The sequence below is a fragment of the Sprattus sprattus genome (genome assembly GCF_963457725.1).
Source record: "Sprattus sprattus genome assembly, chromosome: 9".
NCBI classification, from domain to species: Eukaryota; Metazoa; Chordata; class Actinopteri; order Clupeiformes; family Clupeidae; genus Sprattus; species Sprattus sprattus.
The window spans coordinates 3,640,128-3,659,464 of NC_137928.1; the positions used below are offsets into that span (position 1 = coordinate 3,640,128).

Sequence of the window (19,337 nt, forward strand, 5' to 3'; positions counted from 1 at the left end):
GTGCGTGTATCCATGAGTGTGTGTATGTGTCTGTATGTGTGTGTGGCTTTGTATCCCTGAGTGTGTGTGTGTTGATGTGTGTAAGTTTGTTCCCCTAGGTATGTGTGTGTTTGTATCCCTGAGTTTGTGTGTTTTGGTGTCCCAATGTGTGTGTCCCAATGTGTGTGTGTGTGTGTGTGTGTGTGTGTGTGTGTGTGTGTGTGTGTGTGTGTGTGTGTGTGTGTGTGTGTGTGTGTGTGTGTGTGTGTGTGTGTGTGTGTGTGTGTGTCCGTCCCAATGTGTCTGTCTATATCTGTGTTTGTGTGCATGTATCCCAGAGTGCTTGTTTGTGTTTTTGTGTGTGTGTTTGTGTGTGTGTGTGTGCGTGTGTATGTATGTTTGTTTATATCCCTGAGTGTCTGTGTGTTTATCAGTGTGTAAATGTAATCCTGAGTGTGTGTGTTTATCAGTGTGTATGTGTGTTTGTGTGTGTGTATCCCTGAGTTTATGTGTGTGTGTGTTTATCAGTGTGTACGTGTATCCCTGAGAGTGTGTGTGTCTGTATGTTTGTTTGTTTCCCTGAGTGTGTGTGTGGGGGGTAGAGGATTGATGAATAATATTCAGGTTTATCATGATGTTTCTCCCAGGCTGTTCATCTGTGACCTGAGAGAGAAGAGCTGTTCCTATCTGGCCTCTGCCCTGACCTCACACTCCTCAAGTCTCACACAGCTGGACCTGGGGGGCAATAAGCTGCTGGGAGATTTAGGAGTGAAACATCTATGTTCTGCTCTTTCTCATCAAAACTGCAAACTGGAGAAACTACAGTAAGCATAATTTCATGTAATATGTGTGGGTAAGTGAAATATTAATAGTATAAAGGTATTTTTTGTTTAATTAATTGTATGTATGTTGGTGTTTTTTCCATTGGTGGTTATATGAGACAGAGCTTTTTTTCCGAACCGAACCGAGCCCGATGGAGTCAATAAGCACATTAAAATGAAATGATTCACATTGAAAGAACGTGTTGTAAAATGGTGCGGCTCCTTTAAGAGGAGCACGTACAGGGTGGGTGGATGTCGTAGAGCTAGAGAGGGAGAAGGGTGATGAATAAATGCTCAGAAAGAATACAGTGGGCATTTATTTACTAACCAGCAGCAGACGGAAAGGAAAGGGAACTAACTCTGAAGTTAAAAGCATGTAATACTTCGGCCCTGGAGCATTTTACTCCCCTGCAATCTTTATATACGAACAGAGAAAGACAGCAGGAAAGGTTAACAAATGGAATTAAATAGCCTACACATTACAGGGGTTTTTCTAGAAAATATTAGAAGTTAATAGTATCAGGGAGCACACCCCCGCGCCGAGCCGAGGGAGCGACCGTGGAATGGGATGGTGTGTTTTCCCTATCCCCATTGAAGGCATAGTTCCCAAAATCAACTGCTGTGGGTCAATCGAACTGTCTAAGTTCAAGGTCTCCTGTATCTCCCCCTTCTCCTCCTCCCAGAACTTCTGCAATTCAGGGCAATCCCAGAAAATGTGTGAAAAGTCCCCTATTAGACCACAACCTCTCCAGCAGAGAGGGGAATACTTCTTGTCATACTTAGCTATTACTTAGGGTGTTTTAAAATATCTCATCCTTAGTTTACAACTAAATTCTCTCCAGGTTGGACTACTTAAACAAAAGCAGGTATTTTTGTTGCCCTAGAGACAGATAATGATAGATTTAATACCTGTCTTATTTTCTTCCAAACCTTTAATGTATACTTAACCCATTAATTTTGTATTCTTAGTTTACACAATGCTTTTGTCGTCAGAAAGGGGAGGGCTGAGAGTGATGTGTTTACTGAACTTTGCTCTATATGTACCCATTTTGTTTCCATATCCAATCTCATCCAGGAGTCCAGTTCTCTAAGTTGTGCTGCCCAGTAATAACTTCTGAAATTAGGCAATGATAAACCGCCCTTCTCTTTATTTAAGCTAAGTACTTTGAGTCTCACTCTCTGCCTCTTGTTCTGCCATATGAAATGCTTAAATGTAGATACCGGGACAGCAGTAGGAAGAAAGCAGACAGGAAGAGAAATAACAGCCTTGGCAGAACATTCATCCTAATGGTTTCTACCCTCCCAACCAAGGAAAGAGGAAGCATCTCCCATCTTTCCAGGTCATTTTTGATCTGGGAAATAATTTTGTCATAATTTGCGCTGTATAATTGAGAAGAAATAGGAGTCAAAATCACCCCCAAGTACCTAAAGCCCCCCTTTGACCATCTAAGTCTGTCCAGTTGTGTAGGCCAGCTTCCTGTAATCATCATTGCTTCCGATTTCCCCTCGTTCACTTTATGTCCTGAAACTTCTCCATAGTTCCTCAGACATTGCATAACCGCTGGTATAGATGACAAGGGATTTCTTATAAACAAAAGAACATCATCTGCAAACAACGATATCTTATGCATCATGCCCCCCTTATCTGCTATACCTTCAATTTGATCATTAGCCCTTATTAACTCAGCCAGCGGTTCAAAACTCAGTGCAAACAAAAAAGGAGACACTGGATTTCCTTGCCGAACCCCCTTCTTAAGTTTGAAGAATTGAGAGCAGTGTCCCTTAACTCTAACTCTTGATATTGGGTCTTTATTTAGAGTGTTAATCCATTTAATGAATGTCAAATTAAATCCCATTTGTTCCATAGTATAATTTAAATGCGACCAGTCCACCCTATCAAACGCCTTCTCAGCATCAAGACTGAGAAGCATTGAAGGAAGGACAGAGTCTCTTGCTACTGGTTGTTAATGTAGAACTCTTCTAATATTATTTGCACCTTGACGGCCCGGTATAAACCCAGTATGATCAGGATTGATTAAATTCCTTAGTTGTTTCTGCATTCTATTCGCCAGTATAGAACTAAGAATCTTTACATCGCTTCCAAGCAGACTAATTGGCCTATAGGCGCCACACTCCAGTGGATCCTTCCCCTCCTTGTGTATGACTGTTATTATGGCCTCTGACCAGCTCTAGGGTGGGTCAATTTCATGTAATGCATAGTCAAAGAGCCCACCAAGCTTAGACTCAAGCTCCTTCAGAAAGGTCTCCTTCATAAAGGTAAATCTCTCCAGGCAGACCATCTGTCCCTGGCGATCTGTTATTTTTCCGATATCTGATTATTCCTTCTATTTCACTTTCTAAAATTGGGGCTGTCAACTCCTCTGCCTCTGCATCTGATAGCTTTACTAAATTAAGAACTTTAAATATTCCCTTCATTTACACCATGCTTGGTGCTTCCTCTGGTGCATCATAAAGATTCTTGTAAAAAGTTTGGAATGCCTCTGCCACTTCTACTGGATGTGAAACCTCAGCTAAGGATGTTGGATGCCTTATTGTAGTAACAATACGGTTTGACTGCTCCTTTCTCAACTGGAAGGCAAGTAGCCGGCTTGCTCGATTCCCCATCTCATAATATCTTTTGTTTGTTTATCTGAGCACCCCCTCAGCTTTGCGTGTATGTAATTCGTCCAGAGCAGTTCTACACTCCTGTAGTTGTGTCAATATATTTTTGTCCCCAGTTACTCATGTCCCAATCACTTTCCAATTGTTTCTCCTTTTCAAGTCTCTGTTTATTTAATTTAACAGCTATTTCAATACATTTCCCTCTCAGCACCGCCTTAGCACCATTCCAAAGGGTGGAGGGGGATACTGCTCCATTATCATTTATTGCAAAGTATTCTTCTATAGTTTGTTTTAATTGTTCTTGGGTTATCAGGTCTGTTAGCAAAAGAGATATTTAATCTCCAGTATTTAAAATGCCTCTCGAAACCCAAATTCAATTTCAGTCTTATTGGGCCATGATCAGATAGAGCAGGGATGGGCATCTTTAATGCTGGAGAGGGCCACATTTTTTCTTTATCGCTACCAGAGGGGCGCATAAGACCGCGCACTTCCACCAATCTAGGGGTGTATCCCTGTGTGTGTCTGTGTGTCTGTGTGTGTGTTTATCAGTGTGTGTGTGTGTGTGTCTGTGTGTGTATCCCTGAGTTTGTGTCTGTGTGTGTGTGTGTGTGTTTATCAGTGTGTATGTGTATCCCTGAGAATTTGGGTGTCTGTGTGTGTGTTTGTATCCCTGAGTGTGTGTGGGGGGATAGAGGATTGACGGATTGATTACAGTTTTTTACAATTGGATACACACTAAAATCAAAAGTGTAACACAATTATCAAAACCTTCACTCAAGGAGCAAAACAACAGCTCAGATCTGCACAACTATAAGCACATTTAAACATCACACTTTTTGCGAAACCATACACACAAGTGATTTGCAAAGCACTAAACACACTTTTATGCTTTAGACACAGACGTACAGTACTGTGCAAAAGTTTTAGGCAGGTGTGAAAAAATGCTGTAAACTAAGAATGCTTTCAAAAATGGAAGTGTTAACAGTTTATTTTCATCAATTCTTCATAAATTAACAAAATGCAGTGAAGGAACAGCAGAAAATTCTAAATGAAATCAATATTTGGTGTGACCACCCTTTGCCTTCAAAATAGCATCAATTCTTCCAGATACACTTGCGCAGTTTTTGAAGGAACTCGGCTGGTAAATTGTTCCAGACATCTTGGAGAACTAACCACAGATCTTCTGTGGATGTAGGCTTCCTAAAATTCTTCTGTCTCTTCATGAAAACCCAGACAGACTCGATGATGTAGAGATCAGGGCTCTGTGGGGGTCATACCATCACTTGCAGGACTTTCTGTTCTTCTTTAAGCTGAAGATAGTTTTTATTGACATTGGCTGTATGTTTGGGGTTATGTTCCTGCTGGAGAATACATTTGTAGCCAATCATACGCCTCCCTGATGGTATTGCATGATGGATTAGTATCTGCCTGTATTTCTCAGCATTGAGGACACCATTCATCCTGACCAAATCTCCAACTCCACTTGCAGAAATGCAGCCCCAAACTGGAAAGGAACCTCTTCCATGCTTCCCTGTTGCCTGCAGACACTCATTATTGTACCTCTCTCCAGCCCTTCGACGAACAAACTGCCTTCTTCTACAGCCAAATATTTCTAATTTTGACTTATCAGTCCAGAGCACCTTCTGCCATGTTTCTGCACCCCAGTTTCTATGTTTTCGTGCTTAGTTCAGTCACTTGGCCTTGTTTCCTTGTCGGGGTAGAGCTTTTTGGCTGCAACTCTTCCATGAAGACCACTTCTGGCCAGACTTCCCCGGACAGTAAATGTCTGTACCTGGGTACCACTGGTTTCTGCCAGTTCTGAGCTGATGCCACTGCTTGAAATCTTCCGATTTCAAAGGTTACAGTTTTTCACTGTTGCTAAAACCCGTTTTTCAAAACAGTAACGTCTTTCTCAAAACTGCACACAGAAAATTGAAAACCTCACACACAAAATGCTAAACCTGACACTCCCTTTGCAAGATGACTCTTTGCTATCAAATCTCTTAACTGTTCACAAAATGGAACTCGTGTTTTCATTTGGTACACACAGCCATATTTTCAAAACACACACACATACATTCATTTAGTACACACAACTAAGCATTAGCTGCACACTACCAAGCATTTACAGCACACAGAAGTGCAAAATTGAAAACACAATCATCGACACACACCATATGAATGACAATGACTCATTGAGCCCTTTCTCCTTTTGTAAAATGTATCAGTGTAGGCCTACATTTTTCATAGTCAAACATAAAACAGCAATACCGTTGTTCTCACAAACCATATTTACAATTTTAGTCTCCTGTTCCACCCGACTGTATTGACATAAAATTGTATACAAAATGCTTATAGTTTTTCTCAATTGCTTACACACATTTTTTGAAAGCATGCCTCGTTCTCAAAACTCTAAACACAAATTCCAAAGCAACTAACTGAAAATGCAAAACCCTTTATATCTCCTGGAAAATGCTACTTTGCTTTCAAAAAATATTGAAAGTGTGTTTTCTTCCTCCACAGTGTGGTTCTCTTTCAGTCCTGCAAAATACAAATACTGTGAGCACACTACGTATATTATATTGATATGCAGTATTACAGTACACAAGGCAAACAGATTTCGTACTTGTTCTCCATCCTGAAGGTTCTAATGAAAAACCATGAAAACATGGTCTACCACAGCGGCCCAAATCTCATTAGAGATGACCATTCTCCTTCTTCTTTCTCCTGATCCTCCTCCTTCTTCACCTTGTCCTCATTCTGTTCCTCCTCCTTGTCCTCCTCTTCCTTCTCTCTGTCCTCCTACTCTTCAACCTCCTACTCCTCCTCCTTCTTGTCCTCCTCTTCTTCCTCCTCTCACTCTTACCCCTCTCCTTCTCTGGTTGTGGATCTTTTCAAAGTTTTCATTAGTTTATCCAACAAAACAGAGGCTCAAGACACTTTAATGGTGCAGTCCTCACTGCAAATTGGTCAAAAGACCTGAAAGTTTAGAGATTTGACTATTTGTGGTTTGCAGGTTGATGCTTTGAGATTTTACTTGAAAATTGTGTGCAACAACAGAACTTTGTGTACACTGTTTTGACAACAACGTGATGTGTAATTGACATCAGTGTGTTCACAAGGAAAATCAGACTCTAATGTAGATAAGGGAATCTTAAGTATTTCCCACTTGGGGCGAGCGATTGATACATGACGTGAAGGTTGTGCAGATTGTGCCGAATTTTCGCTTTATACTTTTTAACAATAGTGAAAAACTGTAATAAGCTTGATGTGTTTTTCATCAGCTGCATTAAGTTTCCTTGGCTGACCACTGCGTCTACGATCCTCAACGTCTTCTTCAAAAGAGCTTGAACTGCACATTTTGAAACCCCTGTCTGCTTTGAAATCTTTGTCTGGGAGAGACCCTGCTGATGCAGTATAACTACGTTGTGTCTTGTTGCTGTGCTCAGTCTTACCATGTAAATGGATACAAAATAAACATTTATTGTTTACATTTTTCAAAGCATTCTTAGTTCATAGCATTTTTTCACACCTGCCTAAAACTTTTGCACAGTACTGTATATCAAGAGGTCACTTCCTTGCAATTCCAAAACACTCTGTCAAGTTACCACACCTATGAGCCGGTCAAATAAACACAGCCATTAATTGCCGAAACACATGCTTGCTTAATTGTAGACACAACAAACAGGTTTAAGCACTATAGAAATGCAGCAGATGAGTAACTGTAAGGTGGAAGTAGAGGAAGAAGAAGACCTGTAGCAGGAGGAAAATGTGCTCAAAGAAGAAGAAGAAGACCAAATGTATCAAATACAGTAAACTTGAAAGGAGGACAGGCCCATATTCACGCAAGAACAAGATAAAGAGATCATAAACATGCTTTCAGGCTCAGAGAAATTCAAGCAAACATTATCGGTGACCATGCCATTTTCAATACAGTACGTAATATCCATCAGGTCTCTCAGTCAACACTGGCGACACTGACAAATCTGTACATTTTACTGTAAATGGAATTGTAACCTGTATTGGAAACATCTTTTCACCTTTGTCTGATATTTGCTGAGCTTACAGTGTTATGCACACTACTGAAGCATGAAAACTAGGACATGTTTTGTTGTGATTCTCCATGTTGACATGTTGACTGATTTGGGTATATGGAGAGAATCACGTAAATAATATTTTCATCTGCATTGGTCTTGGGTAGTGTTTTTACTGTATTGTGTATTTTCACTTTCTCTTTGTACTTCACTTACACTGCTCTAATCACTGAGAAGTAGTATTGCTAAAAGTGTTTTAGGTTTATAACAGAAGTGTGTAAGTGATACAAACAGAATTCAGTATATGCAATGTGTGTGTTTCATATGGTAACAAAATATGGTTTTGTTAAATGAGAGTATAGATTCTACAAGAGTGTTTCATTTTGCAATGGATCTGATGTTTTTGCTCATTGGGTGTGTGGTTGTGCTTATTGTGTGAGGCGATTGAAAAGCAAAACAAAGCAGTCAAAATTGTGTGTATCCGATCGTAAAAAACTGTAATATTCAGATGTATCATTATGTTTCTCCCAGGCTGTTTGACTGTAACCTGACAAAGGAGAGCTGTTCCTATCTGGCCTCTGCCCTGACCTCACACTCCTCAAGTCTCACAGAGCTGAACCTGAGCTACAATAGGCTGCTGGGAGACTCAGGAATGAAACTTCTATGTTCTGCTCTTTCTCATCAAAACTGCAAACTGGAAAAACTACAGTAAGCATACTTTCATGGAATATTTGTGGTTAGGTGAAATACTAATAGTAGAAAGGTATTTTTAGTTTAATTAATTGTATTTATGTTGGTGTTAGTTCCTTTGGTGAGCTTCAGGAGCATAAAGTGTGTGTGTGCTTTGGTGAGCTTCAGGAGCATCTTGTGTGTGTGTGTGTGTGTGTGTGTGTGTGTCTGTGTGTGTTTGTGTGTGTGTGTGTGTGTGTGTGTGTGTGTGTGTGTGTGTGTGTGTGTGCGGTTTTTTTTGTGCGCGGGGATAAAGGATAGATGATTAATATTCAGGTGTTTCTCCCAGTCTGTTAGTCTGTGACCTGAGAGAGAAGAGCTGTTCCTACCTGGCCTCTGCCCTGACCTCACACTCCTCAAGTCTCACACAGCTGCACCTGAGTAACAATGAGCTGCTGGGAGACTCAGGAATGAAACGTCTATGTTTTGCTCTTTCTCATCAAAACTGCAAACTGGAGATACTACAGTAAGCATAATTTCATGTAATATGTGTGGGTAGGTGAAATACTAATAGTATTAAGGTATTTTTTTAAATTAATTAATTGTATGTATGTTGGTGTGTTTTCCTTTGGTGGTTATATGAGACAGAGCTTCAGGAGCACCTAGACTGCATATATCAGCAGAGAGCGTGTGTGTGTATCCCTGAGTGTGTGTTTGTGTGTGTCGGTGTCCCTATGTGTGTGTGTATATCCGTGTGTGTGTGTGTGTGTATCCATGATTGTGTGTATGTGTCTGTGTGTGTGTGTGTGGCTTTGTATCCCTGAGTGTGTGTGTGTGTGTGTGTGTGTGTGTGTGTGTGTGTGTGTGTGTGTTTGTGTGTGTGTGTGTTGATGTGAGGGAGGTTTTTCCCCTGGGTATTTGTGTGTTTTGGTGTTCCTGTGTGTGTATGTGTGTGTGTTCCTTTGTGTCTGTGTATATCTGTGTTTGTGTGTGTATCTCAGAGTGCATGTTTGTGTTTGTGTTTGTGTGTGAGTGGTGAGTGTGAGTGTGTGTTTGTGTGTGTGTGTGTGTGTGTGTGTGTGTGTGTGTGTTTCTGTGTGTTTGTTTGTATCCCTGAGTGTGTAAAGCCATCCCCTTCCTGTATTCCTGAGGTTGTGTGTGTGTGTGTGTGTGTGTGTTTGTGTCCCTGTGTGTGTGTTTATCAGTGTCTATGTGTATCTCTGTATCACTGAGTTTGTGTGTGTGTGTTGATGTTTGTGTCCCCGTGTTTGTGTGTGTTTATCAGTGTGTATGTGTATCCCTGAGTGTTTTTGTGTCTGTGTCTGTGTTTGTATCCCTGAGTGTGTGTGTGGGGGGGGGGGGGGGGGTAGAGGATTGATTATTAATATTCACATGTATCATGATGTTTCTCCCAGGCTGGTTGACTGTGACCTGACAGTGAAGAGCTGTTCCTATCTGGCCTCTGCCCTGACCTCACACTCCTCAAGTCTCACACAGCTGAACCTGGGTAGCAATAAGCTGCTGGGAGATTCAGGAGTGGGACTTTTATGTTCTGCTCTTTCTCATCAAAACTGCAAACTGGAGATACTACAGTAAGCATCATTTTATGTAATATATGTGGGTAGGTGACATACTAATAGTATAAAGGTATTTTTTTGTTAAGTTAATTAATTGTATGTATGTTGGTGTTTTTTCCATTGGTGGTTATATGACACAGAGCTTCAGGAGAACCTAGGCTGCATATATCTCTCTGTGTCTGTGTGTATCCATGAGTGTTTGTGTGTATATCCATATGTGTGTGTGTTTGTGTATTCATGACTGTGTATGTGTGTGTGGCTTTGTATCCCTGAATGCGTGTGTGTTGATGTTTGTGAGTTTGTTCCCCTGGGCATCTGTGTATTTGTATTCCTGTGTGTGTGTGTGTGTGTGTGTGTGTGTGTGTGTTTCCCTATGTGTCTGTCTATATCTTTGTTTGTGTGTGTATCCCAGAGAGCGTGTTTGTGTGTGTGTGTGTGTGTGTGTGTGTGTGTGTGTGTGTGTGTGTTTGTTTGTATCCCTGAGTGTGTGTGTGTGTGGGGGGGGGGGTGTTTATGTCCCTTTGTGTGTGTTATGTGTATCCCTGAGTGTGTGTGTTTATCAGTGTGTGTGTGTGTGTCTTTGTGTGTGTGTCCCTGAGTTTGTGTGTGCGTGTTGATGTTTGTGTCCCTGTGTGTGTGTGTTTATTAGTGTGTATGTGTATCCCTGAGTGTTTGTGTGTCTGTGTGTGTGTTTGTATCCCTGAATGTGTGTGGGGGAATAGAGGATTGATTATTAATATTCAGATATATTATGACGTTTCTCTCAGGCTGTGTAAGTGTAACCTGACAGAGAAGAGCTGTTCCTATCTGGCCTCTGCCCTGACCTCACGCTCCTCAAGACTCACACAGCTGGACCTGAGAAGGAATAACCTAAGTGCATCAGATGTAGAGCAGCTCTCTGCTCTAGTGAAGGACCCCCACTATAAACTGGAGAAACTAAATATCTAACCAACTCACCCAGGTCTTTATAACATGACACCCAACATGGTTGTCTGTCTTTTATTTTCTGTTCTCCAGATTCTCTCTCTCCTTTGTGTTTTCTCTGTGGTCCTCTGCTTTTTGCTCATCCGTCTTTCATCCTTCTCTCTCCCACGTTCTTCCCCCTTTCTTTTTCTCTATTAAACACCTTACAGCTCAGGGCTGTCTTACATCTCATCTCATCCTTTGGTTATTTCTCATCTTTTACTCATGTTTGTTTGTTTGTGACCCTTGACCTTTGGCCCATATCTCTCTCACTATCATTCCTTTCCCCCTCCTCTTTTTCTATTCATGTATATTTTTCCCTCAATGTGCAGCCATCTCTATTGGTCGTGCCAGATGCCACTCTCTTCTTCTGATTGGACCGGTGGTTTTGGCCTTTTTGGCTTACTGTTTCTGCTGCAGTGTGTCTAACGTGTGAATGTGTTCATCATGGCTGCTGCTGCTACTGATGTCAGAATAGAGCAGCCCTCTGTCTGACATGCAGTCTGGGTCACTGGGAAACAGTCGTGATGGAGACTGGTGGATTGTTGTTTCTTTTTCTCTTGTCATACAGATGGGAAGGCTACTTTACATGACAGACATGAGCTAGATGGGGTCTGTGTTCCAGAACACACTGATTGATTATTGTATTCTCTTCTGTATCCTGCAGATGGCGTTAGTGAGCAGCAGTGTGTAGAGCCAAGGCCCTGAGCTGGATGGGGTCTGTGGTCCAGAAGCTCATGAGGACAGGGTGGGATCCAGCACACACACATCAGCATCTCTCCTGCAGAATGTCTGAGGAGGAACATGAACATGTTCTCAGCTTCCAGCAGCACACAGCAAACAGCCTCTTCCTGAGGGGAGCACAACAGTGAGATGAATGGAGAGTGGAGGCGTGTTTTATATAGATTGTATGAATATCCAAACCTGTGTGCTGTCAGTGTGTAGTTAATATACAAGGTCTCTTCAAGAGTCTTAAGCAGAATTAAGCATGGTGATTGGTGGAGGAGTTATGCCAACTTCTGCAGGGCGTATAGGGGTGGCAGAAAAACCTGTATGTGTGTTTTGTGTGTGTGTGTGGGGGGGGGGGGGGGACTGTAGGATTATCCATATCTGTATAAATAGGCTACCTGTGATTTGTTATTGTTTTGTGATATTTGTAGCCATGTTGAGATATATACTATTATTTAGATTGTATGAATATCCAAACCTTTGTACTGTCAGTAGTTGTAGTTAATATACAAGGTATCTTCAAGAGTCTTAAGCAGAATTAGGCATGGTGATTGGTGGAGGAGTACTGCCAACTTCTGCAGGGCGTATAGGGATGGCAGAAAAACCTGTATGTGTGTTTTGTGTGTGTAACAGAGATAGTTAAATGATCACAGTTATAACAAAGTTTCTTGATTTAATATATATGTACATTCTGATGAGATTCATTTGAGAGAAGAAAGAGGAAGTGAATAATATAGTTAATACATAAAAAGATGAGTTAAAAAAATAATAAGTTAATGTTCACAAGAATCTGCTTCACGTGTCTGAAAGGCTGGTGACCTGTAGCCTTCGAGGCATTAAGGCTCCATTTGTAGATGCCCTCTGATGACATCACTGAACCCTGGGACAACTTCAGACTTAAAAGGATATGAATTTATCCTTTTTATCAGAGATTCAGTCAAGTGATGGAGTATCAAAAATCAGGTTTTAATCTTACAATGATGCGCATCAGAGGAGAGAGAAAAGATCAGGTTTCACTAAAGTTAGTTCCACCTCGGCTGATTTCACTGACTGACTGTTAAGGGCCTCGTTTCCCGAACGCGCACTTAGCCTAAAAAGGACTTGAAATCGTTCGTAAGAGGAATCCTACGTTGCAGACCGGTTTCCCGACGCGGCACTTAGCTTAAGTTTATCTTTCGTTGAGAAGAATTCTACGTGTGGTCAGGACCAGTAGTAACTTCACACTTAGCGATGCAATCCAGTAGTAACTTCACACTTAGCGATGCAATCCACCAGGGGCGTCGTTCGGCCTATTATAGAAGAAATCCAAACGATGTTTCTGTGTATAGACCATCATGAGAATGTCATTGTTTCACCTGCCTATTCCCATCAAAATAGAAATAAAGAATATTGAGTATTTGAAAATAAAGATTAGGCTATACAAAACTAGTGCAGTGCCCGTAGGAATTATGCATTCTGTAGTGTTAGCAGACGTAGAGCTGTTGGGTAGTGTAACGGCAAGACATATTTGCACTCCACATAGGTACAGGTTACACTGAAGTATTATTGTGATGCATGTTTCCTTTTCATTAAGAAATGTGTGAATGGTAGCCTTTTTGGAGAGTTATCAACAAATAAAGTTTGAGATTATGTAGTGGATGCAGTTGAATATAGATGTCAACGTTGCTGTCTAAACTATAAACTAAATGTCATAAAGAAAGAAATTATTTAAAATTAAGTTATGGTTGAAATAGGATCACTTCTCTATTGTAAGGGTAAGTGTAGGGTAAGAATGGTCATGCAGTTGGACTCAAATGTAGGTTAATTTTATTGAATGTATGTAGCCTACTGTACTGTATGACTTCGATGATGCTAGCTTTGACAGCCCACTCTCAGACAGATCGTAATAAATGTCCTTACAATGGGAACACAGTTTAAATACTCTGCTGGAGATGGCGTTACTATCCCCGCCCCGAATTCAGTGCACAGTGCACGTTCGATGCACGCATAGGCTAGCTAATTTCACAGCAATTAACGTAAACAGGTTAACGTGACGTAAACAGCTCCTAAGAGATACTTAAGAACTTGTGCACGTTGCGCTCGTGCACCTGACTTTAAGTTGATGGTTGGGAAACACTCGTAAATAGAAAGTGTTACTGAGTCTACTATGACGCAAAAATCCACGTAGAACGTTAAGATACGTCGTTATCGGGAAACGAGGCCAAGAGCTCTTCTGTATTTCATTTAGAAGACATGTGGGAGGGGGTGGTTACCAGAATGCTAATTCTTACCTAGGAGACAGAATGGCTAGGATAATATGTATTCATGGGGAGACCCTGGCCGAGGTGTCATCACTCCCACAGTGATCAAGGCATAGAGGAAATGTGACCATCTGGGTACTTACAGAATACACAGGAAGCTTTACAATTAACATAATATAACTATTGACTGTGGAATACATTGAATTATCTAACTTCTAATTTCAAATACTATCAGACTCCAGTCATCATTCTGTCACACGTGACATGACTGTGGTTACATATGACTGACATGTCTGTGTCATAAACCGACAGTATTAAGACTTAAGATTTGCAGGAGGACTGGAGGAAAATGGAGTGACTGAAAAACCATCAAGAAGGAGTCAATTGGTTTGGCAGCCTAAAATCATATACATGTGGCTCCATGTACATGTACACAGTCCCACACTGGACTCAGAACCCTTTGGACACCTTTTACCTCTGGTGGTGGGGGTGCTTATATTTACAATTCTGTTAGACATTGGTCGCTAGTATAGTTTCAGGGAATTATATGTTTTCTCAATACAGAGTCCTGTATCCACTGACCATGAATTGACAGAGATATACTATTGTTTTAACATTTAGTTTTATGCCAATACACTAAAGCCTTGCTTTTGTTAACGTGCCAAAGGCTAAATACCAAACTCTTAAGTTAACTCGGAGTACGTAGTAAACCTCCTATTAGAAGAGCCGTATGGCTTCTATCAGGCTCCTAGCATAACAAAGAGAGCCATAGAGCTCTTCTTTTAGGAGGTTTACCACATAGTCTGAGTTAACTTACCCAGGTTTGTCACTAAACCACGTACTTAGAATACTCCCCTGGTCTCTGATGTTCTCATAACCTAATTACAGTATTTCTCTGTTCCTAAAACACATTTTTTCAAAACATGCCTCGGTTTCTCTGAACACTAAACCCAAGTGCCAACTCCCTAAACCAATTCTGCTAAACTTTAAGCACAATTCTCTGCTTTAAACACAGATTTCAATTGTTAACCGCACTTTCTTCAAACCACAACACACAATTCTCTGCTTTAGACACAGTTTTCAATTGTTAACCACATTTTCTTCAAAACACTACACACCATCCTCTCTACTTTGCATGCTTCATCAATGCCAAAACCTCATTGTGTTCAAACAGAAAACACTGCTAATCAAATGACAAAACTTCCATTTCCAAAGCTGTTGTGCAATTTGAAATCAAAACTTTAGATCCTAGTTTGGAGAACAATTTATGGCAACATTGAAGTGAGTGGTGATCAGAGGGGCAGAGGAGTGAGAGTAAGAGGAGGAGGAGGAGGAGGAAAATGATGAAGAGGAAGAGCAAGACGGAGAGCCATTACTGTATCTCTGATGAGATTCAGGCCAATGTGTTCAACCATGTGGTCAACATGGGTTTGACCATGCAGGAGGCTGGCAAGGCTGGCCAGAGAGTTCAACCAAACATAAGCCGCTTCTCAGTTGCACCGATTCTCCGGACATTCAGAAGAGAGAATGGGTAAGAAACACTACTATGACAGTAAAACACTAGTTTGAATGCCTTACTGTATCAGGAGCATAGTATTGTTGTATTTTACTGTAGAATATTTTACATTGTACTGTATTTGTAAAATTACAGTATACGTAAACAAATACAAAGTGCAACCATTGATGACCAAGACATATTCCTAAACATCAATACAAAGAGCCTAGCCACAGTGGACCATGTTCTAAGGCAGAACATCTCGAGAATGAAGCAGGTGTACAGGGTGCCTTTTGACAGAAACTCTGATAGAGTCAAACAATTACAGTATGATATGACTATGTGCAAGTAAGTCATATACGTTTCCACAACTGATTACGTCCTATCAGCACAGAAACATTACTGTACTGTATTGTAATCCAATCAAATGTTCAAATCAAACTGTATTTTCAGATGTTTCACAACACAACAATTGTCGATATTGTCTTGAGCAAGAACAGGATGCAGTCTAGTTTTTTTGTCCTTTTATTATTTTACATTTTTCTTTAATTTTTGAGTTAAAACATTATACAGTTACAATATTTTACAACAGGAGAAAGCGTACAGTAACACTGGAGATGAAAAGGCATAATACTCCTGATAAGGCCTTCATACTAGTGTTTTCCCATTTCATAGTAGTGTTTTCCATTGAGCACATCAGTGTTCAATCAATGCTTAGAATGTCTACTCAAATAATGGTCTGTGTTTGTTGTTTGAAAACAAAATGCCCTTTTGAGGTGATGTAATAGTGTTTTGAAACCAAAGTGTCATTTTGCAAGAGATATAAAGGGTTTTGCATTTTGTGTGAGAGGTTTTGGGATTTGTGTTTAGAGCTAAGAGAAACCGAGGCATGCTTTGAAAAAATGTGTTTTAGGAACAGAGAAATACTGTAAACATTCCATTTTATATTAAATTATTTTAATATGTTCATATGATTGTTTTGTGTCGTTTTTGGCTTTTTAGAAGGAGACCGTGTTATAACTTGAATAAAGGCAGTGCATTTGTTTCATTGTTATGTCTCTGGAGTTTACAATGACATGACCTTCTTACAGGGGCCTGAACTATAGCAAATACAGTTTTGCATTGGCCCACATCCATGACATCTAAGTCCGATGTTCCTGTGTTTGCTGATACTCTCAAGAGCACATTGTTATTTAATTGTGTTGTTTTCAGTTTTAGGAGTATGGTATACAAACATTAAGTTTGAGAAGTACAGCTTGCCGTTGGGTCGGGTTACGGCACTGTTAGCCCTCTGCAGTGGACTTTTGTTTAATCAAGGAACCTGTTTCTCCCCTGGAAAGCTTGGATGTTGGTTGGACTGTTGTGTTTATGTGTGAAGAACCTACCTGAGTTGCCTGTTGAGTAAAGGGCACAAATACAAACCTTCTTTTGAACCTCCCATTTTGTCTGTTTCCTCAGTTACGTTGCACTGCCCTACCCTAAACCTGCTCTGGTAACAGCTCATGACACAGACACACAAACAAACACACACACACACATACACACAAACACACACACATTCAAGTGTATATGGGTGAAGTCACAGGTGAAGGTATTTCAGAACCTGTTTGAGAAAGTGGAAGTAACAAACTCCGTCTGAAGGCACAGAGTGTTGGGAAGGATAATCTCCCAATTGTTTGACAATGCTCCAGATCTATGAGAAGAAGAAGCAGGACTGGGTGTTTTAGAGAGAGTTTACACTTGACACAGAATCAGGTGAGATCATTAGGGGATGAAGATACACTTTTTTGACTTGTGTATGTCGTTCTCTGTGTGTGTGTGTGTGTGTGTGTGTGTGTGTGTGTGTGTGTGTGTGTTCATGTCTCAGTGTGCGTATGGGTATGTATTTAATGATACCTGGAAAAATCTGTATATTTCTATTTTTATGTAGTTTTATATGTTGGTGGTTGTGGATGTGTTTTTATGGTTATGCATGTTTATTTGTCTGAACATTTAGAAATCTTTAACCCGTCTTCAGGTTAAACCAGTTTATCAAGGACCTGTTTTTGTACATTTCAACCAGTGAAGCTGAAATAGACCTGGTCTTATGACCACATGGCTGCCATGTTACTTTTTCACTACTAGAAGATCGTAGAAGATTCTTCTTCTGCTATCAATATAAGGTAACTAACAATGCTATATGACTATATGACTTGGCCGATGGTGATATCAGAATAGGTGAATGTGAGTGACAAAATGTTGTGTTTGTTCATGACCAGCCATGACAGAACCAATGCTGAATGTGTTCATGTTTGATTTTCCTTTATTTATTTATTTTTACAGTATTTCTCTGTTCCTAAAACACATTTTTTCAAAGCATGCCTCGGTTTCTCTTAGCTCTAAACACAAATCCCAAAACCACTCACACAAAATGCAAAACCCTTTATATCTCTTGCAAAATGACACTTTGGTTTCAAAACACTATTATATCACCTCAAAAGGGCATTTTGTTTTCAAACAACAAACACAGACCATTATTTGAGTAGACATTCTAAGCATTGATTGAACACTGATGTGCTCAATGGAAAACACTACTATGAAATGGGAAAACACTAGTATGAAGGCCTTATCAGGAGTATTATGCCTTTTCATCTCCAGTGTTACTGTACGCTTTCTCCTGTTGTAAAATATTGTAACTGTATAATGTTTTAACTCAAAAATTAAAGAAAAATGTAAAATAATAAAAGGACAAAAAAACTAGACTGCATCCTGTTCTTGCTCAAGACAATATCGACAATTGTTGTGTTGTGAAACATCTGAAAATACAGTTTGATTTGAAGATTTGATTGGATTACAATACAGTACAGTAATGTTTCTGTGCTGATAGGACGTAATCAGTTGTAGAAACGTATATGACTTACTTGCACATAGTCATATCATACTGTAATTGTTTGACTCTATCAGAGTTTCTGTCAAAAGGCACCCTGTACACCTGCTTCATTCTCGAGATGTTCTGCCTTAGAACATGGTCCACTGTGGCTAGGCTCTTTGTATTGATGTTTAGGAATATGTCTTGGTCATCAATGGTTGCACTTTGTATTTGTTTACGTATACTGTAATTTTACAAATACAGTACAATGTAAAATATTCTACAGTAAAATACAACAATACTATGCTCCTGATACAGTAAGGCATTCAAACTAGTGTTTTACTGTCATAGTAGTGTTTCTTACCCATTCTCTCTTCTGAATGTCCGTAGAATCGGTGCAACTGAGAAGCGGCTTATGTTTGGTTGAACCCTCTGGCCAGCCTTGCCAGCCTCCTGCATGGTCAAACCCATGTTGACCACATGGTTGAACACATTGGCCTGAATCTCATCAGAGATACAGTAATGGCTCTCCGTCTTGCTCTTCCTCTTCATCATTTTCCTCCTCCTCCTCCTCTTACTCTCACTCCTCTGCCCCTCTGATCACCACTCACTTCAATGTTGCCATAAATTGTTCTCCAAACTAGGATCTAAAGTTTTGATTTCAAATTGCACAACAGCTTTGGAAATGGAAGTTTTGTCATTTGATTAGCAGTGTTTTCTGTTTGAACACAATGAGGTTTTGGCATTGATGAAGCATGCAAAGTAGAGAGGATGATGTTTAGTGTTTTGAAGAAAATGTGGTTAACAATTGAAAACTGTGTCTAAAGCAGAGAATTGTGTGTTGTGGTTTGAAGAAAGTGCGGTTAACAATTGAAATCTGTGTTTAAAGCAGAGAATTGTGCTTAAAGTTTAGCAGAATTGGTTTAGGGAGTTGGCACTTGGGTTTAGTGTTCAGAGAAACCGAGGCATGTTTTGAAAAAATGTGTTTTAGGAACAGAGAAATACTGTAAACACACTGCATAAGAGCTGCATGAACACCACAGATTGAACAGACTCCCAAGGAGCACAAGCCAGAGAGCGCTGCCACACCTCCACAGACACACACAAGCCAGAGTAGGGGAAACGGCAGGTAGTACACTAGTAGTCCCTGTCCACTAGAGTGCAGTTGAGAGCGAACAAGAAAGGAAATCATCTAAAGTAGCTACATTGTCATCCTTGTGTGTGTGTTGGTTTGTCTCAGGAATACAGTAGTTCTGCGTATATAATGCAGCCTTTGAGTAGTCTATGTATGTTTCTGTGTGTATGATTGTGAGAGGGGGAGAGAGAGTAGGACAGAGTGGGTGGGCATTAGGTGTAGTGT

The 19,337-nt window shown here is 40.4% G+C and overlaps 1 protein-coding gene across 4 annotated transcripts in view; it reads left to right on the forward strand.

Annotated features, from left to right (window-relative positions):
- Nucleotides 1-19,337, forward strand: part of LOC308370470 (NACHT, LRR and PYD domains-containing protein 3-like) — a 49,807-nt gene that overhangs the window by 29,539 nt on the left and 931 nt on the right. Inside the window, exons 13-18 of one of the 4 annotated variants that reach the window (XR_013968777.1) lie at nucleotides 627-803; nucleotides 7,988-8,164; nucleotides 8,475-8,651; nucleotides 9,541-9,717; nucleotides 10,470-10,663; nucleotides 11,333-11,533. Coding sequence is in view for 3 of the 4 variants with exons in the window: in XM_080845120.1 (XP_080701246.1) it covers nucleotides 627-803; nucleotides 7,988-8,164; nucleotides 8,475-8,651; nucleotides 9,541-9,717; nucleotides 10,470-10,650 (889 nt within the window). In the remaining variant the exon portion in view is untranslated. Of the gene's footprint in view, nucleotides 1-626; nucleotides 804-1,875; nucleotides 1,973-7,987; nucleotides 8,165-8,474; nucleotides 8,652-9,540; nucleotides 9,718-10,469; nucleotides 10,664-11,332; nucleotides 11,623-19,337 lie in introns of those variants that run through there. The other 3 variants (XM_080845120.1, XM_080845121.1, XM_080845122.1) reach the window with 3 other exon arrangements.